Source organism: Salvelinus alpinus, chromosome 30 (assembly GCF_045679555.1).
Source record: "Salvelinus alpinus chromosome 30, SLU_Salpinus.1, whole genome shotgun sequence".
Lineage (NCBI taxonomy): Eukaryota > Metazoa > Chordata > Actinopteri > Salmoniformes > Salmonidae > Salvelinus > Salvelinus alpinus.
In genome coordinates, this window is record NC_092115.1 from 34,570,714 (window position 1) to 34,595,362 (window position 24,649).

General features: G+C 39.9%; 1 protein-coding gene across 1 annotated transcript in view; it reads right to left on the bottom strand.

Annotated features, from left to right (window-relative positions):
• The window catches only part of LOC139559996 (parathyroid hormone/parathyroid hormone-related peptide receptor-like), an 87,659-nt gene extending 63,728 nt beyond the window's left edge, over positions 1-23,931 (bottom strand). The window contains exon 1 of the mRNA XM_071376507.1: positions 22,770-23,931. Coding sequence (XP_071232608.1) covers positions 22,770-22,841 — 72 coding nt within the window. The 5' untranslated portion in view covers positions 22,842-23,931. The remainder of the gene's footprint in view (positions 1-22,769) is intronic.
• Between the last annotated feature and the right edge of the window lie 718 nt (positions 23,932-24,649).

The following is a 24,649-nucleotide window of genomic DNA, read 5'->3' on the forward strand; positions in this document are numbered from 1 at the left end:
CCTTAGTTGCCATGGCTGTGTGCTTCGTGTCGTTGTCATGCTGGAAGACCCAGCCACGACCCATCTTCAATGCTCTTACTGAGGGAAGGAGGTTGTTGGCCAAGATCTCGCGATACATGGCCCCATCCATCCTCCCCTCAATACGGTGCAGTCGTCCTGTCCCCTTTGCAGAAAAGCATCCCCAAAGAATGATGTTTCCACCTCCATGCTTCACGGTTGGGATGGTGTTCTTGGGGTTGTACTCATACTTCTTCTTCCTCCAAACACGGCGAGTGGAGTTAGACCAAAAAGCTCTATTTTTGTCTCATCAGACCACATGACCTTCTCCCATTCCTCCTCTGGATCATCCAGATGGTCATTGGCAAACTTCAGACAGGCCTGGACATGCACTGGCTTAAGCAGGGGGACCTTGCGTGCGCTGCAGGATTTTAATCCATGACGGCGTAGTGTGTTACTAATGGTTTTCTTTGAGACTGTGGTCCCAGCTATCTTCAGGTCATTGACCAGGTCCTGCCGTGTAGTTCTGGGCTGATCCCTCACCTTCCTCATGATCATTGATGCCCCACGAGGTGAGATCTTGCATGGAGCCCCAGACCGAGGGTGATTGATCGTCATCTTGAACTTCTTCCATTTTCTAATAATTGCGCCAACAGTTGTTTCATTCTCACCAAGCTGCTTGCCTATTGTCCTGTAGCCCATCCCAGCCTTGTGCAGGTCTACAATTTTATCCCTGATGTCCTTACACAGCTCTCTGGTCTTGGCCATTGTGGAGAGGTTGGAATCTGTTTGATTGTGTGTGGACAGGTGTCTTTTATACAGGTAACGAGTTCAAACAGGTGCAGTTAATACAGGTAATGAGTGGAGAACAGGAGGGCTTCTTAAAGAAAAACGAACAGGTCTGTGAGAGCCGGAATTCTTACTGGTTGGTAGGTGATCAAATACTTATGTCATGCAATAAAATACAAATTAATTATTTAAAAATCATACAATGTGATTTTCTGGATTTTTGTTTTAGATTCCGTCTCTCACAGTTGAAGTGTACCTATGATAAAAATTACAGACCTCTACATGCTTTGTAAGTAGGAAAACCTGCAAAATCGGCAGTGTATCAAATACTTGTTCTCCCCACTGTATGTATTCACCCCCTTTGCTATGAAGCCCCTAAATAAGATCTGGTGCAAACAATTACCTTCAGAAGTCACATAATTACTTAAATAAAGTCCACACGTGTGCAATCTAAGTGTCACATGATCTGTCACATGATCTCAGTGTATATACACCTGTTCTGAAAGCCCCCAGAGTCTGCAAGGGGCACCACCAAGGTAACGGCACTATGAAGACCAACGAGCTCTCCAAACAGGTCAGGGACAACGTTTTGGAGAAGTATAGATGAGGGTTGGGTTATAAAAAAATATCCAAAACTTTGAACATCCCACAGAGCAACATTAACTCTGTTATTAAAAAATTGAAAAAATATGGCACCACAACAAACCTGCCAAGAGAGGGCCGCCCACCAAAACTCATGGACCAGGCAAGGAGGGCATTAATCAGAGAGGCAACAAAGATACCAAAGATAACCCTGAAGGAACTGCAAAGCTCCACAGCGGAGATTGGAGTATCTGTCCATAGGACCACTTTTAGCCTACATTCCACAGAGCTGGGCTTTACGGAAGAGTGGCCTGAAAAAAGCCATTGCTTAAAGAAAAAAATAAGCAAACACGTTTGATGTTCGCTAAAAGGCATGTGGGAGACTCCTCAAACATATAGAAGAAGGTACTTTGGTCAGATGAGACTAAAATGTAGCTATTTGGCCATCAAGGAAAACGCTATGTCTGCGCAAACCCAACACCTCTCATCACCCCGAGAACACCATCCACACAGTGAAGCATGGTGGTGGCAGCATCATGCTGTGGGGATGTTTTTCATGAGCAGGGACTCGGAAACTGGTCAGAATTGAAGGAATGATGGATGGCGCTAAATACAGGGAAATTCTTGAAGGAAACCTGTTTCAGTCTTCCAGAGATTTGAGACTGGGACGGAGGTTCACCTTCCAGCAGGACAAGTGGTTTAAGGGGAAACATTTAAATGTCTTGGAATGGCCTAGTCAAAGCCCAGACCTCAATCCAATTGAGAATCTATGGTGTGACTTAAAGATTGCTGTACACTATTGGAACCCATCCAACTTGAAGGAGCTGGAGCAGTGTTGCCTTGAAGAATTGTCAAAAATCCCAGTGGCTTGATGTGCCAAGCTTATAAAGACATACCCCAAGAGACTTGCAGCTGTAATTGCTGCAAAGGGTGGCTCTAACAGAGTATTGAGTTTGGGTGGGTGAATAGTTATGCACGCTTAAGTTTTCTGTTTTTTTGTTTTATTTCTTGTTTGTTCCACAATAAACAATATTTTGCATCTTCAAAGTTGAAGGCATGTTTAATTTAAATGATACATACTCCCCAAAAATCCATTTTAATTTCAGGTTGTAAGGCAACAAAATAGGAAAAATGCCAAGGGGGTTAATACTTTCGCAAGCCACTGTATTTATGTAAATTACATTCCTTTCTCGAGCGCGCAGAGGGGCTGTCAACAGTTTAATTAAATATGTCTTGTTGTGAAAACATGTTACTATTGCTGTTCCTGAACAGATTTCACTTGGTTTCCCAAATTAAGTACTGGGTAGCTGCAAAAACAGGGTTAGAGAGCCTATGGCATACAGAGTTTGGGCGGAATATCACCTGTCGCACAGCGAGAGTCTGCATACTCCTCAAACAGTGGTTGAGGCATGGAGTGAAATAACCGGAGTAGCCTACCAGGCATGATTGAAAAAACTAACTGGCGGGAAAGTGGACTGTATTAGCTATTCCATTGAATTCAGTGACAGATATTTTTTCCCCCTGCCCAATCCTGCCCCTTTAATAAATGGGCCATTTTAAATCAAAACTAATTTGACATATTAGTAAAGACAAGATTAAATTGAGATTAGATTGATGGGTGAAAATATGATCACTTGATGAGAGAACAGGGTGTGCAGCCTGAGTCAAGGAACAGAGCGCAAGCTTTTTTTAACAATGTTCTCAAATCTTTTATAGCCTATAGTAACATCATGCATCCAATATCGGTTTTGATTTCCAATACATTCTAAAGGTTTGTATACATTTCCAACTAAAGTTGCCAAATAACCCTAAATCTAGCAAATAGGACCCGTTTCAAATTATCCCTTTTATGCTCAACATGGCCACTTCATAACCGCACTCGCGCCATAATGGGAAAAGTATATTTTCAATTTTTCTCAGCTAAGTTCTAGTTCTACCTGGAACCAAAACGTATTATCCTATGGGGACAGCCGAAGAACCATTTTGGAACCCTTTTTTCTAAGAGTGTACATACAGCATTGTATGCTTGAACTGTACATGGCAGATTCCAATTAAGTGCTCTGCTAAAAGTCCTTTCAGCATAGGCTTTTCCACTTTCCATATACTACAAGGACACTGGTATTGAGGCCTTTGAAACCTTGTATTTATAATTGACTAGAAATAACTAGGGTTCATAGAGAAAAAGCAGCAGAGTCTTCGTCAAAAGGCAAAAGTATGCTGGAATGTGTTCTTCGAGGTACTGGACAAGTTGATAACACAAATTTACAGTACACTGTATGGTCTGAGCATACATTCATGTCTAGGCATGAAGCCTCCCACTGTCCAGTATAAATTAAACTCCGTGTTTTCCTACAACATCACAACTATGTGGTCTTTCTGGGTCGTTCCACGAAATGAGTGCCTTTTGCGTCACTTTGATATTTTAAATAGAAATTGTTCAACAATATTGCATTTTAAAAGCCTGTTATATTAAATAAAGTGCCCTTTAATATAGACCACATGGATAATTCATTTTAATATAAATAAAGGCATGCTAAAGTGCCAAAGTCCAGCATTTTGACATGTCCTTTGTCAACACTGTGTCACTTCTAGGAAGATTTAAACCCACATAAATCAACAAAATCGCCAAGTTTCACCATTATGGTGAAGCCCTAATTATTTTGTTGGTTTGACAAAATCATTTCTGAATATTACTATTTATTTCATGTGACTAGTGCGTCCTTTACGTATTTCCCTCATTCTGCTGTAAGGTCAATCCTGTTACGTGAACTGAATTCTTGTTTTAATATGGTGAAACTATTCCTTCTTAAATATTTGTTTTAAGAAACATTGAACATCTATCTAATAGTCAAATCACAGTGTAAGTTTGGCAATTTTGTTGTGGAAAACTGAGTGGGTTGAGCCTAACCCTGTTATCCATAGGCTAGAAATGTTTTATGAATTTCATAATTTTTTTGTGAAGCTTGCATTCAATTGCCACTCTTTGTTGCACACAAGAGGCTTCCATTGCCCTTGTCATGAGGGGATTTATGGCTGATTTAAGATTAAATCATAGACACTGTTATGGTCAACCCTGTTACTTTATTTGGCACTTACTATAGTCTTTAATTTTATTTAACCTCTTGAGATGGGAACACTTATTTTTTTATTAAGTTGAACATAGTTTAAATGCTATATCCAAAATGCAATATCCACCAACTATTGCATGCGTTTTTCATCAGAAATGATTGCTTATGGGTACCTTCATGTGTGTATAGAATATTGCTGTTCTCAGATTTTTTTATTCCTAGAATTTAGATGTACATTATTTTTTATTTTTTGCATTGTTTACCTCAAATGGATTGTTGTATCCTGTATATTTGACTGTGATACAGTTGAAGTCGGAAGTTTACATACACTTAGGTTGGAGTGATTAAAAGTCATTTTCAACCACTCCACAAATTTCTTGTTAACAAACTATAGTTTTGGCAAGTTGGTAAGGACATCTACTTTGTGCATGACACAAGTCATTTTTCCAACAATTGTTTACAGACAGATTATTTCATTTATAATTCACTGTATCACAATTCCAGTGAGTCAGAAGATTGCATACACTAAGTTGACTGTGCCTTTAAACAGCTTGGAATATTCTAGAAAATTATGTCATGGAGAACAGCAATATTCTATTAGAAGCTTCTGATAGGCTAATTGACATAATTTGAGTCAATTGGAGGTGTACCTGTGGATGTGTGTCAAGGCCTACCTTCAAACTCAGTGCCTCTTTGCTTGACATCATGGGAAAATCAAAAGAAATCAGCCAAGACCTCAGAAAACAGATTGTATACTTCCACAAGTCTGGTTCATCCTTGGGAGCAAATTCCAAACAGCTGAGGGTACCACGTTCATCTGTACAAACAATAGTACGCAAGTATAAACACCATGGGACCACGCAGCCGTCTTACCGCTCAGGAAGGAGACGCGTTCTGTCTCCTAAAGATGAATGGAAACAGGTACAAAAGTATCTATATCCACAGTAAAACGAGTCCTATATTGACATAACCTGAAAGCAAGTAGGAAGCCACTGCTCCAAAACCGACATAAAAAAGCCAGACTACGGTTTGCTACTTACTGCACATGGGGACAAAGATCGTACTTTTTGGAGAAATGTCCTCTGGGCTGATGAAACAAAAATAGAACTGTTTGGCCATAATGACCATCATTATGTTTGGAGGAAAAAGGGGGAGCCTTGCAAGCCGAAGAACACCATCCCAACCGTGAAGCACGGGGGTGGCAGCATCATGTTGTGGGGGTGCTTTGCTGCAGGTTTTGCAGTATTTGCTCTGTAATTTAGCTGAAGCATTGATTGGTTCTCTCAAAGGTTGTTTTTTTCCTGGGGGGGTGGTTGAGACATCTCATTGTTTGGAAAATCCAACAGTTGTAATGGAAAGGGTGGAGCTCAGGGGCTGTGTATGGCTGTGCGTGTTAGTGTTTGAGTGAGAAAGAAACAAAAAAACAACCAGGAAAAGCACATCCCCCTCCATTATCGATGCATTGTGCCGACAACATCAAAACAGCCTTTCCAGATTCTGAAGTCAGGAGGACTTGGAGTTAGGTGTTAGCCAGACTAATGTAAGTACCATTTAACCCTAGAAATTACAATATATTCCCCAGACAAAACCATGGATCACCAGATCAGACTGTAAGCTTTGAAACAGCTTGGAGATTTTCTGTTCTCATTGGATCATGCACTAAATGCAATGGAGCTTTTGCAGCAATCTAGGCAAAACCTCGCTGTTACCTGAATTTGACTTGGCTCAATGTGCTGAAAAGAGAGGATTTCTTACTCTTGCTACTGCTGGAAAATCTTGGAGCTGTGAACTTCATACTTACAAACCCATAAGCCCCAGAGGTCTGTAATGAAAGTAATAAAGGTCCTTTTAAGAAATGCTCCCTGCATATAAGCCACAAACTAGCCAAGGAGAGCGGGTTGGTCCTGCCCAAAACTAGAACTGCATGTAAATCACATCAACAACAACTGTATCACAACTGAGGAGGATTCCTAGTAACGACAGATCTCAGCAGCTGCCTTGATCTGAGAAATTGATTATTTGAAAGCCCGTTTGATGTTGTGATGAGGGCTGTGTGGTGGATATGTCAGTATATGTCATGAGTGTTTGAAATGATATCCCTTGCACCGCCGGTGACGGAGGGTGTTGCAGGATGTTATGTCAATGGGGAAGGCAGCAACACGGCTGAGAATCTTCACAAGTCAACGCAATTGAGGTACCCTGGGAGTTGTGGCATGGTCACCACATAGAATTCTACAATTCTATAGCAGAATATTCCTACAGTCGCTGGATAGAGGGAAGAAGAACCCCAAAGAACAAGACATTTGCTTAGTGATTATTAAAAACGTATATCAAATGTTTTTTTCATGGTCAAATACACAAATGTCATATATCTTGTGTTTCATGTTGTAACACAAGATAACACTGTTCATAGGTATCTTGGGAACAATGTTTAGGTAATTCAACCGTGGATCGAGGAGACAGAAGAAGATGGTGCCAACAGACACTGTTGCTAGCTCCTACTTTAAGCATTTCACTGCACCTGTCATACCTGCTGTAAACTGTGCAAGTGACAAATACAATTTGATAGGCTGTGTTATCAAATGTTGGCACTGAAAGAGTGTTAATTCCTGCAGGTTGGTCAAACCATTTGACACACGCCTTCAGTTTCAAACACAACCATTGCCCATTATTTTTGTCTCTTGATATGCATTTGAAACTTGGCAGCTGCCCACATGTGACAAAATCCCTCTTTTCATTTCTTTACCAGGCCTTCATGAAAAACCAAGAACATACCTCCAATAGGTTGTCTGTACAAAAGATCAGTACAGTCATATTCACTATTTATTTTCCTATTTACATACTCTGCTTCATACAGGTAATAATAAAGACGGTTGCCTTTCCTGGCCTTTAAAATGCATGATGTTCTAACTGTGATTCAGGTATTGACTCCGTAAATGACCCGATGCAGAGAGTTATGATTATGGGAATGTAGAATATTAGAACAGGCATGATTTAACATAATTATGTGCAGTGCAGTCAGTGATGGTGGAAATACAAGAAATTACATATGACAATATGGAATCACAGTGTCATGTAGTTCAGTGACTTTACTTTCTGGTAGGTAGACCAACAGCACTATTCTTGCTGTACTGGTTCCAGCAGCAACATCTCTCCAAAATCTATACTGAAATAAAATATATGAATTGCATTGGCTCATGAACACTTTTTAGTCAGTTATTTAGTAAGTTATTTCCAAAATAAAGCATGGTGCTAAGCGTAACCCTGTCAAGAAATGTCAATACGTGTATACTATAAAATGTAAATGGTCCATTCAAAACACCAAATAACAGATTTATCTTTGCTAGAAAGAGCATTAGAGACCCGCCAAAAGTCCTATGGAAAAAAGAGACGCATCACTAAAATATCTGTGTTAGTAGCTCGGTTTCCATCTAATTGGCGACATTTTCCCACCAGAGATGTGTTTCCATCAAATTGACTTGTTGCAGATAAAAGGCTGAGCGTGATGACGTAGTGCACATACAAATACCTTTTGCGGTTAAATTTCCATGTACTGAATAAAAAAATCCAAGTTAAATGGGTTTCCATCAAATGTTCAATATATAGAGCGAGTGTGCCCACTCTGGTATTGGCATGTGTGATCTAGCCAACAGCTCTCAGACGCAGATAGGCTACATACATGATGATATTATTATGGACAAAAGAGCAAGATAATTTTTATTTGTCGAACGGCAGCCAAGCATCAATGATCATGTCACCAGAATAAGACCATCAATATTTATTGGAAAGGAGAATCAAGTTCATCACCTTGCTCTTTCAACACCCTGTGAAGTTCATCGTAATTTATTTAATCTGTAGCCTAGTAAACTGCATGCATTCCTGAGTCGTAGTGGGAGGACCACACAACATGTCATCGCGTGACTCCAAGTTTACTTATAATATCAATAATTGCGCATGAAAGTGTTTTCACCAATATTTCTCGCTTAATTAATTTTGCAGACAAAGAGATCACACCTTGTCTAGCGTATTTTGTTTTGTCGACATTAGGAAAGTTTACCATCAGGCCTGTCATGACATTTTTTTTTATCAGACATGTAAGTTACTCGCATAAAAAGGTTGGGTGGAAACCTGATTAGTGGTGTAACTTTTTCAGTGAGGTGTAAAAGTGGCATTGAGTTACTCACACTCCTGCATTCTTTAAGTGGAAAAGTTGAGAGAAAAAAGCGAAGGTCAAAAAAAGTCAAGAAAACAAGCTCTTTCCTGAGTCAAACACAGCCATGGTATAACTTTACCATGCCAACGAAACTAAAGACTTGACTATTAACAGGCCCGTTATGAGACTGAGTCACAGCCCTTTTCAAAAGCCCTGCTATGTGTCAGTCAACATAAAATAAATGTATGGGCAATAGATAGATACATACATTTTGAATATAAGAAATGTCAAAGATATATTTAAAATTCTCTATTAAGAAAATGTAAGGAAACTGCATAAAAAACTATTTGATTGGGATAATCATGTGTAAGGAGTGTTTTTAGCCCCTAAAAGTGTACTTATGTGTGAGAAATCTCAAATTAAGCCCAGGAAGAAGAAGAAAAAAAATCACACAAACACTTTTCGAAGAGACCAGGCAATGACGACAGTAGTTGACCTTCTCACACCGACTGGAATGAGAAGAAATGTCCTCCATCCATGAATATTTAGTATGTTTACAACAGTAGCCCACAACTAACTCTCAATATACAGTATAAAATCACTATTTGGCACTCAGATTTATAGCACTGAAATGCATTAAAATGAAGATCATACATTACGAACCAATAAGCTATAACAGTTCATAATGATTCATGAATTTACATGTTAACTAGGAAAATTACTTATAAACCTTTTGCAGTTCCTCTTAAGTCTTGTACTACTTAAAATGTTAGGCTGGAGGGGTGTGAATTAAATAATTGTACTGGTTCAGTGTCACATCCATTAAAGACTACCTCGTTTCCTACTGCCCTCTTCACTTTCTCAGTAGTTTATCACGCTCGTGCACACACACACACACAATATTAGGCATTTCTCATCCCGCCAAACCCTCCTATGTCAACAAAATGTCTCAGTGCGTCTTGGTGACTGGGAAAGAAAGGGTAATTCTGAAGGGAATGTGAGGAAGCAGTCCCGGTTTAAAGTTTTAATGTCACGTGCACAAGTACAGTGAAATGCCTTTCTTGGAAGCTCCAAACCCACCAATGGAGTAATCTATATCAATTTAGCACTAGATCAATGTTAACAATGGTAATACATACAGTGCCTTCAGAAAATATTCCACATTTTTGTTGTATTACAGCTTGAGTTAAAAAAAAAAAAAAAAAAATCTCACCAGTCTACACACAATACCCCATAATGGCAAAGTGAACACATTTCCAAGCGTTTTTGCAAATCTATTGAAAATTAAATACAGAAAAATATAATTTATACTCCCGAGTCAATACTGTGTAGAACCACCTTACAGCTGTGTGTCTTTCTGGGTAAGTCTCTAAGACCTTTCCACACCGGGATTGTGAATTTGTGTCTTTATTCTTTGCAAAAGTCTTCAAGCTCTGTAAAATTGGATGTTCATCATTGCTAGGCAATCATTTCAGGTCTTTCCATAGATGTAAGTAAAAACTATAACTATAACTATAACTAGGACACTGTAACATTCACTGTCTTCTTCGTAAGTGTCACGCTCGTCGTCCTCCTCATCTGAGGAGGAGAAGTTTGAAGGATCGGAGGACCAATATGCAGCGTGGTAAGTGTTCATCTTGATATTTATTAACACAGAGAACACTTAACGAAACTATACAAAAATAACAAACAACGAACGTGAAGCTAATGAATAATAGTGCTGACACAAAAACACTACACATAGACAATCACCCACAACCCACAATGACAAAACAGGCTACCTAAATATGGTTCCCAATCAGAGACAACGACTAACACCTGCCTCTGATTGAGAACCATATCAGGCTAAACACAGAAACAGACAAACTAGACACACAACATAGAATGCCCACTCAGATCACACCCTGACCAAACAAAACATATAAACATACAAAGCAAACTATGGTCAGGGCGTGACAGTAAGCAGCTCCGGGGTAGATTTGGCCTTATGTACAGTCCTTAACAGCTCCACAGTCCTTAACGATTACAAGCATACCAATAACATTATGCAGCCACCACTATGCTCGAAAACATGGAGAGTGGTATTCAGTAATGTGTTGTATTGGATTTGTATTTAGGGCATAAAGTGAATTGCTTTGCCACATTTTTTGCAGTATTACTTTAGTGCCTTGTTGCAAACAGGATGTATGTTTTGGAATATTTGTATTCCGTATAGGCTTCCTTCTTTTCACTCTGTCAATTAGGTTAGTATTGTGGAGTAACTACAATGTTGTTGATCCATGCACAGTTTTATCCTATCACAGCCATTAAACTCTTTAACTGTTTTAAAGTCACCATTGGCCTCAAGGTGAAATCCCTGAAAGGCTTCCTTCCTCTCCGGCAACCGAGCTAGGAAGGACATCTGTATCTTTGTAGTGATTGAGTGTATTGATACACCATCCAAAGTGTAATTAATAACATCACCAAGCTCAAATGGATATTCAATGTCTTGTTTTTTTCCACCCCTTTCAATTAGGACCTAAACAACCAGGTAAGAGTTCCTTACTAATTAGTGACCTTAATTCATCAACCGAGTTCAAGGGTGGAGCGAAAACCCGCAGACACTCTGCCCTCCGGGGAACGAGTTTGACAAATGCTGTAACACAACAAAATGTAGAACAAGTCAAGGGGTGTGAATACTTTCTGAAGGCACTGTAAGTGTCTGCAATGAATGACACACACAGAGTGATACACATTTGTGTGCCAGCCAGGACATTTGCTAGTACACTTTAGTGTTGTCACGATACAATCATTTTTACTTTGATACCAATAGCAGGTTTAGTATCACGATACTTGATACCATCACGATACTACACACTAAAATCAATTTACACACAATACCCATAATGACAAAAAAATGTGGCAAATGTTGACCCTCGAAATTGAGCTCAGGTGCATCCTGTTTCCATTGATCATCCTTGAGATGTTTTTACAACTTGATTGGAGTCCATCTGTGGTAAACTCAATTGATTAGACATGATTTGGAGAAGCACACACCTATTTATATAAGGTTCCACAGTTGACAGTGCATGTCAGACCAAAAACCAAGCCATGAGGTCAAAGGAATTGTCTATAGAGGTCCGAGACAGGATTGTGTCGAGCCACAGATCTGGGAACCAAATGTCTGCAGCATTGAAGGTCCACAAGAATACAGTGGCCTCCATCATTCTTAAATGGAAGAAGTTTGGAACCACCAAGACTCTCCCTAGAGCTGGACGCCCGGCCAAACTGAGCAATCGGGAGAGAAAGGCCTTGGTCAGGGAGGTGACCAAAACCCCGATGGTCACTCTGACAAAGCTCCAGAGTTCCTCTGTGGAGATGGGAGAACATTCTAGAAGGACAACCATCTCTGCAGCAGTCCACCAATCAGGCCTTTATGGTAAAGGCACCAGACGGAAGCCACTCCTAAGTAAAAGGCACATGACAGCCCACCTGGAGTTTGCCAAAAGGCACCTAAAGGACTCTCAGACTATGAGAAACAAGATTCTTTGGTCTGATGAAACCAAGATTGAACTCTTTGGCAGGACGCCAAGCGTCACATCTGGAAGAAACCTGGCACCATCCATACGGTGAAGCATGGTGGTGGCAGCGTCATGCTGTGGGGATGTTTTTCAGCTGCAGGGACTGGGAGACTAGTCAGGACCGAGGGAAAGATGAATGGATCCAAAGTACAGAGAGATCGTTGATGGAAACCTGCTCCAGAGCGCTCAGGACCTCAGACTGGAGCGAAGGTTCACCTTCCAACAGGACAACGACCCTAAGCACACAGCCAAGACAACGCAGGAGTGGCTTCGGGACAAGTCTCTGAATGTCCTTGAGTGGCCCAGCCAGAGCCCAGGCCTGAACCCGATTTAACATCTCTGGAGAGACCTGAAAATAGCTGTGCAGTGACGCTCCCCATCCAACCTGACAGAGCTTGGGAGGATCTGCAGAGAAAAATGGGAGAAACTCCAGAAATACAGGTGTGCCAAACTTGTAGCGTCATAATCAAGAAGACTCGAGACTGTAATCACTGCTAAAGGTGCTTTAACAAAGTACTGAGTAAAGATTCTGAATACTTATTTAAATGTAATATTTCAGTTAATTTTGTATTTTTAAAGTGCAAAATGTAAAAAAAAAAATATTTTGATTTGTCATTATGGGGTACTGTGTGTCGACTGATGGAGGGGGAGAAACAATTGAATACATTTTAGAATAAGGCTGTAACGTAACAAAATGTGGGGAAAAAGTGAAGGGGTCTGAATACTTTCTGAATGCACAATAGCTACAGTATCTTCAACCTAGCCTACACTCTTGAAAATGCTTGGTTGTTTGGATGACCCAACTGCTGGGTTGCAGGCATTGGGTCACTTATTTGGATTGTTTTCTTTAAAAACAGCCAGGTTGGGTTGTTGATGCTGGGTTATCAAAATATGACTCAGCATGTCAGATCAGAAGACTAGAGACATGGCTCATTAGTGGCGTGGTTTTCAGATATTTATTTTTGGCCACACATTCGAGTAAATGTCATTCCGGACAATCTGTTTTGTTCTATTGTCATTACATGTTAAGATTGAACACTAACAGTTTTGCAGTAATGAGGCTTACAGAGGTGTATGAGTTCCTCAAGAGCCTATGCAAATCCCAATGTTGGAATAGTTACCATTTTATTACTATATATAATCAGCAATGTTAAAGGGATACTTGTGGATTTTGGCTATGACGCCATTAATCAACTTCCCCAGAGTCAGATGCACTCATGGATACTATTCTCTACAGTATGAAGGACTTTAGAGCTAACTAGTGTTAGCACAATGACTGGAAGTCTATTGTATCTACTAGCAACGCAATAAATTACTGGAAGTCTATGGTACAGTTGAAGTCGGAAGTTTATTAGGTTGGAGTCATTAATACTTATTTTTCAACCACTCCACAAATTTCTTGTCAACAAACTATAGTTTTGGCAACATGGTTAGGACATCTACTTTGTGCAAGACACAAGTAATTTTTCCAACAATTGTTTACAGACAGATTATTTCACGTATAATTCACTGTATCACAACTCCAGCGCGTCAGAAGTTTTTTACATACACGAAGTTGACTGTGCCTTTAAAACAGCTTGGAAAATTCAGAAAATTATGTCATGGCTTTAGAAGCTTCTGATAGGCTAACTGACATCATCTGAATCAATTGGAGGTGTACCTATGGATGTACTTCAGGGCCTACCTTCAAACTCAGTGCCTCTTTGCTTAACATCATGGGAAAATCAAAAGAAATCAGCCAAGACATCAAAAAGAATTGTAGACCTCCACAAGTCTGTTTCACCCTTGGGAGCAATTTCTAAACGCCTGAAGGTACCACGTTCATCTGTAAAAACAATAGTACGCAAGTATAAACACCATGGGACCACGCAGCTGTCATACCGCTCAGGAAGGAGACGCGTTCGGTCTCCTAGAGATGAACGTACTTTGGTGTGAAAAATGCAAATTAATCCCAGAAAAACAGCAAAGGACCTTGTGAAGATGCTGGAGGAAACAGGTACAAAAGTATCTATATCCACAGTAAAACGAGTACTATATCAACATAACCTGAAAGACCGCTCAGCAAGGAAGAAGCCACTGCTCCAAAACCGATATAAAAAAGCCAGACTACGGTTTGCAACTGCACATGGGGACAAAGATCGTACTTTTTGGAGAAATGTCCTCTGGTCTGATGAAACAAAAATAGAACTGTTTGTCCATAATGACCATCGTTATGTTTGGAGGAAAAAGGGGGAGGCTTGCAAGCCGAAGAACACCATCCCAACCGTGAAGAACGGGGGTGGCAGCATCATGTTGTGGGGGTGCTTTGCTGCAGGGGGGGCTGGTGCACTTCACAAAATAGATGGCATCATGAGGTTGGAAAATTATGTGGCTATATTGAAGCAACATCTCAAGACATCAGTCAGGAACTCGCAAATGGGTCTTCCAAATGGACAATGATCCCAAGCATACTTCCAAAGTTGTGGCAATATGGCTTAAGAACAACAAAGTCAAGCTATTGGAGTGGCCATCACAAAGCCCTGACCTCAATCCCATAGAACATTTGTGGGCAGAACTGAAAAAGCGTGTGGGAGCAAGGAGGCCTGCAAACCTGACTTAGTTACACCAACTCTGTCAGGAGGAATGGGCCAAAATTCCCCAAACTTATTGTGGGAAGCTTGTAGAAGGCTACCTGAATCGTTTGACCCAAGTTAAACAATTTAAAGGCAATGCTACCAAATACTAATTGAGTGTATGTAAACTTCTGATCCACTGAGAATGTGATGAAAGAAAGAAATACTGAAATAAATCATTCTCTCTACTAATATTCTGACATTTCACATTGTTAAAATAAAGTTTTGACCCTAACTGAACTAAGACAGGGAATTTTTACTAGGATTAAATTTCAGGAACCTATTTGGCTAAAGTGTATGTAAACTTCCAACTTTAACTGTTTCTACAAGCATTCTAGCAGTTACCACAGACTTCCAGGCATTGCGCTAACGCTAGTTAACAATTGCACTAACACTAGTTAGCAATTTCTTCAAACTGCACTCAGAGACATAAAAATGGTATTGATGATTTAATTTTACTCTGGGGAAGTAGATAAACGGCTTCATTGCTAAAATCCTGAAGTAGCCATTTAATATTATATTAGAATAATGTACAGTAATATGCATACATATTCAAGAAAAAAAATTGTAGAGTAAAAACTTTATATGAGGAACAGGAATGACATTTACTCTCGGGAACGGCCAAAATAACTATCTGAAAGCCACGCCTCCAATCTTATGATAGGCTGCCACAGCTATAATATTTTATTAAAGAGGTTCAAAATTGAACCCCTCCCATAAAAAAAGGGTTCCTGTTTGAAACTTTACACAGGCAGCCCAGTATCAGCGTATCAACATCAATCTGCGACACTTTGCAAAAATATATGCATAATGTCACAGCGATTCCTCTAAGAACCTTTTCAGAGTAGTTCCTCAAGGAACCTTTTTGACCTGAAAAGGTTACCCCACAGTGGCAATCTTTTGAACCCCAAAAGGTTATTGAATGCTCCTTTATTTCTTTATGCACTTGAAAAGTTGACCTATTCGCATAATACAGAGTGAAAAAGCGATGAGACAATAATATCTGTCTAATGCACATCTGATGATACTGTTTTCTCTTCCTGCATCAGATGAAAGGACAACAACCAATCCAGGTAGCTAATCTGTATATAATACAGTGAAACATATTTTGCCAATCATACGTCTGCTGCACAGTGGATCCCATTTCAGCACTCAAGTGGATCCCATTTTAGCACTGTATTATGAAACCAAGATCAATGATATAAAGAATGATGGGGGGAAAATGTTGACGTACTTTAAATGAAATTATGGGCAGAAAGACAAATTCAACTTCATCTTTCATTAAATCAGATGGCTTATTTATCACAAAACCATTTGATGTTGCCGATTATTTTAATGATTACTTAATTGGCAAAGTGGGCAAACTTAAGCAGGAAATTCCAACAATGAACAGTGAACCATAGTATTCATGCATAAAAAAAACTAAATAATGAAAGCATTTTATTTTAGAATTTTGTCAAGTTAGGGTGAGAGGTGGAAAAATGATTGTTATCGATCAATATTGACAAACCTCCTGGCATTGACAACTTAGATGGAAGGCTACTGAGAACAGTCGCAGACTCTATAGCCACTCTTATCTGTCATATCTTTAATCTAAATCTAGAGGAAGGTGTTTGTTCTAAGGCCTGGAGGGAAGCCAAAGTAATTCCGCTACAGAGAAGAGCACTCAACATGTACTGCACTGACACAAATGACTGATGATTGGTTTAAAGAAATTGACAATAAGAACATTAAGGGAACTGTACTGCAGCCTTTGATATTATTGAACATAACCTGTTGTTAAGAAAACGTATGTTTCATGGTTTTTCAACCTCTGCCATATCGTGGATTCAGAGCTATACGTTTAATAAAACTCAGAGGGTTTTCTTTAATGGAAGCTTCTCTAATGTCAAATGTAGGGTATGGTGTACCGCAGGGCAGTTCTCTAGGCCCTCTACCCTCTACTTTCTATTTTTACCAATGGTATGTCACTGGCGTTAAACAAAGCCTGTGTGTCCACGTATGCTGATGATTCAACCATATACGTGTCAACAACCACAGCTGTCACGTATACTCCCTCTCTGGCCTCTAGGTCACCAGACTGCTGATTATTACACACACCGGTCACCATCGGCACGCACACCAGCGCATATTGACACTCACCTGGACTTCATCACCGCCTTGATTACCTGCCCTGCCCTATGTCACTCCCTTTGGTTTCTTCCCCTTGTTTCTGTTTCATGTCGGTGTGCTGTTAGTGTTTCTTGTTTTGTTCATGTTCATTTATTAATTAAATGTATTCACTCCCTAAACTTGCTTCCCGACTCTCACCATACATCGTTACAGAATAACGCTTCACCAAAGGGAAGCATTAAGGAGTGTTTTTTGTTTTTGTGTTGGAGGTGACGTCGGGTCTGGGTTCCGCTGCAAGGGCAACCGAAGGATGCCTCAGCCGGCTCTTCAGGCTTTCATGCCTCAGCTGGTACATTGGATGTCAAGACTCGGTTGGCGGGTCAAGCATCTGTTGCCGAGTCTACCGAGGATGCCTCAGCTAGCTCGTCAGGCTTCCATGCCTTATCTAGCTCGTCAGGTTTTCAAGACTCGGCAGGCTCCCATGCCACAGCTGGCTTGCTAAGCTCCGGCGCTTCAGGCTGCTCGTCAGGTTCCTGTGCCTCTACGGAGGTGAGCGGTCCGCTCCTGATCCCCGAGAACGTCTCTCTGGTCGGTGTCCTGCGGCCGGGGCCGCACATCTGAGAGGGTTGTTTCATCTGCTCCTACTTCGGCGCTCTAGGTCGCCGGCCTTCTGCGCCCCAGCCGGTTTCGACATGTTCCCACGCTTCGGCAGAGGTGGCCGGTCCTGATCCCCGGGATCCTCCCTGTTGTCTGCGTCCTGCAGCTGGAGTCGCGCGCAAGGGAGGGTTTACTGTCACGTATACTCACTCTCTGGCCTCTAGGTCACCAGACTGCTGATTATTACACACACCTGTCACCATCGTCACGCACAAAAGCGATGTCGTGGAAAATTGCAAGATTATGTTATAATGCTTGTATTGCATTATAATGGTTGTTTTATTCGACAGAATAGAGTATTCTCTTAACTATTGTGTGTGTGTTCTACTGAGGATGGGCCTCTATGAGATAACACTGACAGAGGAGATTTACGATGCATTTGGGTGATAAAACCTAAAGAGCATTCCAGAGAACATGAGCTAATGGTTCTGTTCTATACCGTACCAGGGAGAGACGGTTCCAGTTTGGAGTAGGAGGGCCAGACACTGGTCTTTACAATGAAAACTATTGACACAGCAGTATGTTTTATAGATATCTTTCATACAAATCTTAACCTTTGTGAACTGTTCCTAAGATCTGTGGTTCGTCATGTAGGTTGAGAGGGGTGTATCTTGGCTATAAAGGAATTTTGTACTTTTCTGTTGGTACTTCCAATGGTTCATTAGAAATGGTGCATCATTGAAAGTCAAATTACTATTGCAAAGCTCTTATTATTAAAAATGTAGTTTAAGTATAACTCTGACTGGTGTGTGAAGTTTGTTTCTCCTCATTTGGTAAAGCAGAAATAAGCCACCACAGCGCTTATTGACACTCACCTGGACTCCATCACCTCCTCGATTACCTGCCCTATTTATGTCACTCCCTTTGGTTCCTTCTGCAGGCGTTACTGTTTCTGTCTCTGTTTCATGTCATAGCACTGTTAGTGTTTCTTGTTTTGTTCATGTTCCTTTATTTATTAAAAGTATTCACTCCCTGAACTTGCTTCCCGACTCTCAGCGTACATCGTTACAACAGCTAATGAAGTCACTGAAACCCTAAACAAGGAGTTGGTCAGTTTTGGAATAGGTGGCTGGTTCTGGTTCTGAACACCTCTAAAACTAAGAGCATTGTATTTCGTACAAATCTAGGGATATGATATGTACAGGTCTATATCAATGTGTTCACACTGAATGAGCTTCTTGAATAAACATATTGACTGAATCACACATCAGACATGGCTACCTTGTGTTTTACAAATACTTTGTGTTTAACTCTCACTCTGGGAGGAAGACATGACAAGCGCAAGTCATCAGTAAGCCAAAACACAGTCATGCAGTAGGAATTGGATGGCGATTCACACCGACCGTGGTTCCTGAAAGTAGCATTTCCTCTTAAAAAATTCAATAACCCAGTGAGTCTGAATCACTCACTCTGAGGACAGGCGATCCTATTAGGCAGGCAGCAGTGCTTTGGCCATGTCTGTGAATTGTCACTAAACTAAGTGTCAGGGTGAGAACAGAACGACAATGTCTCCATAGATACATGCAGTGGTGTAAAGTACTTAAGTAAAAATACTTTAAAGAACTACTTAAGTCGTTTTTGGGGGGGTATCTGTACTTTACTTTCTTTACATTTCTATAAATGTTACTTTTTACTCCATACATTTTCCCTGGCACCCAAAAGTACTCCTTACATTTTGAATGCTTAGCAGGACAGGAAAATGATCAAATTCACGCACTTAACAAGAGAACATCCCTGTTCATCCATACTGCCTCTGATCTGGCGGACTCACTAAACACACATGCCTTGTTTGTAAATTGTTTGAGTGTTGGCATGTGCCCCTGGCTAACTGTAAATTTAAAAAACAAAACGTAGCATTCTGGTTTGCTTAATATAAAGAATTTGAAATGATTCACACTTACTTTTGATACTTAAGTATATTTTTGCAATTACATTTACTTTTGATACTTAAGTATATTTAAAACCAAATACTTTTAGACTTTTACTTTTAGTATTTTACTATGTGACTTTCACTTTTTACCTGAGTAATTTTCTATTAAGGTATCTTTACTTTTACTCAAGTATGATTTGGCCACTTTTTCCACTACTGGATACATGTACTGAATGTAAACTACAGCAAGCACTATCAGTATACATTTGTTTTAAAGGACTTCAAATGACAAAGTACAGCTTAAAGCCAGACTTAGCAAGTCCAAAATAAAATGTCACTTTTATTCTGGTTTTAATATCTCAATGTATAGATGAAAGATTAATTTGTCATTTGGGTCACTTCAAAGTGAATATTTAAGGTTTCACAAATTATAAGTACAACAGCTTTGTTTACAAATTACAGGTGAGATTTCTCAAGGTAATTATGACACATAGGCCTATTGATAATTTATCTCGCACACGTTCAATCTGATCCTCTGATCCATCCACGACTACAGCAAAACATCAACAATAAATATCTAGCTATCTCAATCTCATTACAAACAAGACTCATTATAAATGAGAATTGAGTGATACAGAAGGGTAATTTAGCTGACAAATGCATGTCTTATTAGTAAATAATATTGGCTCCTGGCTGTCAGTGTGTCTGCCTGTCTGTGCGACTGTTGACTATGCACAGATTTGGTCTCTTGTTACAAAGTTGCTTTGATGTTGCTAGCTTGAGATTCTGAATGAAAACTGGAATTGTGGGCAATTTTCATTCAGCAAGGGATTGAGAATATTTTCCTAGTGCAACACTTGCTAGTTGGACCATATTTGAGACTCCTCAGCACGACCAGTGCCCGCATGCTGGACACTATAGATAATAAGCACGAAAGCCAGCTCTGTCTACTGGTAATTGAAGAAACTAACTAGCTAATTTAGCTGGCTAGCAAACAGATAGATCCACACACACATTGCTTGCAAATGTGTATAGCCTACCGGTGGGTGATTAGCCCACAAACAAATAAACGTTACAGGTACATGCAAACTTTGCTGGAGTTGCTAGCTAGCTAATTGTTTTCCTCTTGGATGTTGCGTTCACTATTGCAACCTTTTGATGTCTAATTTATTTTATAATTCAACCCTGTAGTTTCTGAGTGTCGACTTTTCCAGGAAAGCGTTTGCACCGCAAGATATAGCTGATACAAGCTGATACAGTGCTACCTTTGCACCTTAGTTGGCGACCAATATTGTTTAACCTGTCTATTGGAATTGGAAATGGAATTATATTATAATTATATTATATTTTACTGCTGTAACGTTCATAGCTGACTCCACTTGTACATTTTTATTTTTATAATACAGTATAGTGGTCTACATGCTTGTTATAGGCTACAAGCAAACGAGAACACCTGCTGTCTGATACGGACTGATCATTGGCGGCTGGCCCAGCGGCCGCTTGAGAAGTCTCAGATAAAGCACGTTATTACGTCTTGCCTGGGTGTGTTTACATTATATCTTGCCTGGGTTTGTCACCCCGACAGTTTGATATTTCAGAATCACAAATTACGCAAATGAGACCTAAGTCTGGCTTTAATGGAAGGATACACACTAACTGGATTAGTTAGGATTTAGACATTCCTAATGCAGTTATAGATGTTGTTCTCCGTGGTTCATTACTCCGCCTTCATAAACTGGGGGATCTATGTCATCTTTGGTCATACACTATAAAAAACAACTCTTAAAGGGGAACTTTTCAGAACACAAACAGAACATCAAAACTGTAAGGGTAAACACAATTCACAGACACAGCCTTTAACGACTGAATGTTGAATCAGCTATAAATACACAGTTAGCTATGTTATAATTGTTTTCCCTTGCCATCTAAACCAATGAGGCCAGCAGTCCAGTGACTGCGGCACAGTGATGTACCACATCACTAGGGAAAGGCACTGACAGATCCAGCCAACTGCCTGTTGAACGCTCAACACACTCGGCCAAAAAACACAGAACAACCAGGACCCGAACTGCTCATTGCAGTTGCCTGTAATGCTGTCGGCAAGGCCACTGTGTAGGCTGTAGAGTAGAGCTACAGTTATACTGACAGTATCTGACATTTGTAAATACCATCATCAACCTTGTGGCATTACAAAATAAGTTAGCATTACCTATCCACATAAAATACCTACATGAGCATGACATTACACAGACATAAAATGTTAATGAGCATTTGCCCCCTATGTGGTACATGTACACTAACATTCTAACTTAGAAAGTGCCACACTGAAGTTACCTGGCAAGTAATTACAAGTGAATGCATGTTATTATGAATGTAATAGATACCATGCCGGATGCAAAGTATGGTAACAAAAAGCTACATTTGTATTTAGACTCTCTCCACTGATGAAGTATTTAGGTACTGTATAGACATGTCAACATTACTAAGGATTAGCATAGCGATTTAACACAAGCACTCTTATCGCTCAGTCTGATGGGGCCCCATGTATGATTCATGGATTATTCAAATGACACACATTATAGTCTACCGTAGTAAAAACAATTCTTCATATAATGAAGTAAATGTCTACCTTATAAGAGTTGTTTTAATAGCATGAATTCAAGGAAATAGCACTGCATAGAATGAATGACCTGACCTATTATCTTTATGGCACAACCATAAGTGAATGCAATTCAATGAGGGGGTGGGTATCTATCCACAGCATCCTCTGTGGAGGGTGGGGAGCCTACTCCATTGCCTTAGGGCAGAGGAATAGTTAAGAATATCATATTGCAGGTAAAAATGTCTATTGAAACACTCTTGCTCTACCTGTGCTATGGGAAGAGATGTTCAAGAATGTGTCCGTTTTATTTGTGCCATTATTGACTATTCATGCATTCTCTACACAGTTTATTCAGATGGTTGATCATCTGTCAAAATGATTCCAGCTATAATGAGCTGGATGTTCAATGAAATTCAAAATTATTTCAAAAGATAAAGCCCAGTTAGTAAAGTAGCTTCAATCTATTACGACTGAATAGACATAAAGCACGAGCAAAAAAGATTGCAGTTTTGAAACTGCAGTAGAAGTGCAGTAACTGCAGTCTAGTGTGGTATTTTGGACCCAGTAATTGCAGGTACTGCACTGCAAAGTTACTCCTGTAAAGAAACTGTTATTTTGGACAGAGTATTTGCAGAATACTCTAGGTATACTGCAATGTACTGCAGTTATTTTGCACTCTGACTGCAATCTTTTTTCGTAAGGGTGAGGTTAGCCGCCTACATACACAGATGACATGCAGAACATGTTCTATAATGAAAATAACTTACCAGACAGACACGACTTAGGACCAAGCTGAAGAGAAGACAGCCCAAACTGTGGAACACTAGAGTGGCTCCCATCCCGTTTCAGAAAGCAATTTTTACAGACGTTGATGCTTCAGTTAAAATGACTTCATCTACTTTTAACTGTCTCCAAAAGCGCTAGTCATGTTTCACTCCATCTGTCCTCTCATTATGGTATTGATAGTGGCTTGTAAAATCATAACTATAATCTCTTCGCTTTCCCTCCCTCTTTTTAAATCCGCAACACGTTCAAACTGAGCCCGCTCACTTTATTTCTCTGCATCTGTCTGTTTTTTTCTTCTTCTGAAATTACATCCACATGTCAAAACTATTTATGTCGCTCTCGTTCTGCGGTGGGAAGTTCAAATGATTCTTTGTGGAGAAGAAACCAGCGCGGTATTTTTAGGTCTTTTTAGTCCTTCAGACTAACTTAAACACTTCAGTATGGAGCTGTGCGCCTTTATGCCATACCCCAAACGTTCCTTTTCACTAACTCAGTCCAAATGTTAATTGGTAAGTGTTCAAACTCATACAAAAAGATGTAGCTAACTTATTAAAAGATGTGTCCTAAGTTAATTAATTTAATTTGCATATTGTGCACAACGCATGGCTCATCATGTCATCTATCACAGTAAATAACTATAGCCAATTTAATTCTATAATCATTTCACAGAAGACGCTTGCTTATAATGACAGATTTTAGCATACAAAATGCATCTCAAGACAAAGCGTCACGTCAGTCATAAAATTATGAACTTTTTCCTAATAAGATTCTTGCTTTGGCGAAACATCTTATCGTTGGCTGTCCCCCCAGACATTAATTTCGGACCAGAATAGTTGGCCCATTCACACTAATGATCAATCTATACATTGTATCGAACTATAAAAAGTTTAACTTCAGTTATACCAGTCTATGTGGATGTATCAAATCCCAAAACGTAACGCGATTTACGCATGGTGATTTAGACAGTCCAAGGAAAACGCCAACTCGGCTATCAAGATCACACTTACGCTATTTGAGAGAAAACAAACTGATTCATTTCACCTATTTCAGAACCACCTACATCTAAAAAAGGCAGCTTCCTTTCAAATAGTTATCCCTAATATTCAACACGGCTCCAAATGTTGACGGCAGCGGCTCGAAATCAGTTGTGAGTAATGTGGATGAAAAAGGGGATGGAAAGAGGCAGGTATTAGACAGGCGCGTGAAAGGATCTCATTGGTCCGCGCTCTCTTGCTTTAGATTAAACCACGACTCTAAAACGACATATTTTGTCACCCCTTCCACACAATCTCCACATTCAACCGATTTCTGAGTGTTGCCAATTCATTTCTGCAAACATCTTTAACTGTATTTGCCATCGACACATAATGCATAGGAGGAGTAAAATGTTCCAGAAACATTTTACATTTTATTATTTTTTCACTAGTAGCCTACTGTACATATCCTCTACATCAGGGTTCCCCAATACGCGGCCTGCGGGCCAAATTCGGCCAGCAGGTGATTTTATCTCACTCATCATTATTCACGATTTATTTAGGACTATCTGTGGTAGCATTCACATGATCATAGAAGTGTTTAGAAACATATTATATTTTAATTTACAATAAAAGTGACTCCAAAATGACACAATACATGATTTACAATTCATTTCTATTGGGCACAAAGTAATCTGAAACACAACCAAAACCAACAGCAAATGCATCGGTTTGTGTCAAGAACTGCAATGCTTAACAGTTTCGCGTGTGTATCAAGAATAGTCCACCACCCAAAGGACATCCAGCCAATTTGACACAACTGTGGAAAGAATTGGAGTCAACATGGGCCAGCATCCCTGTGGAATGCTTTTGACACCTTGTAAAGT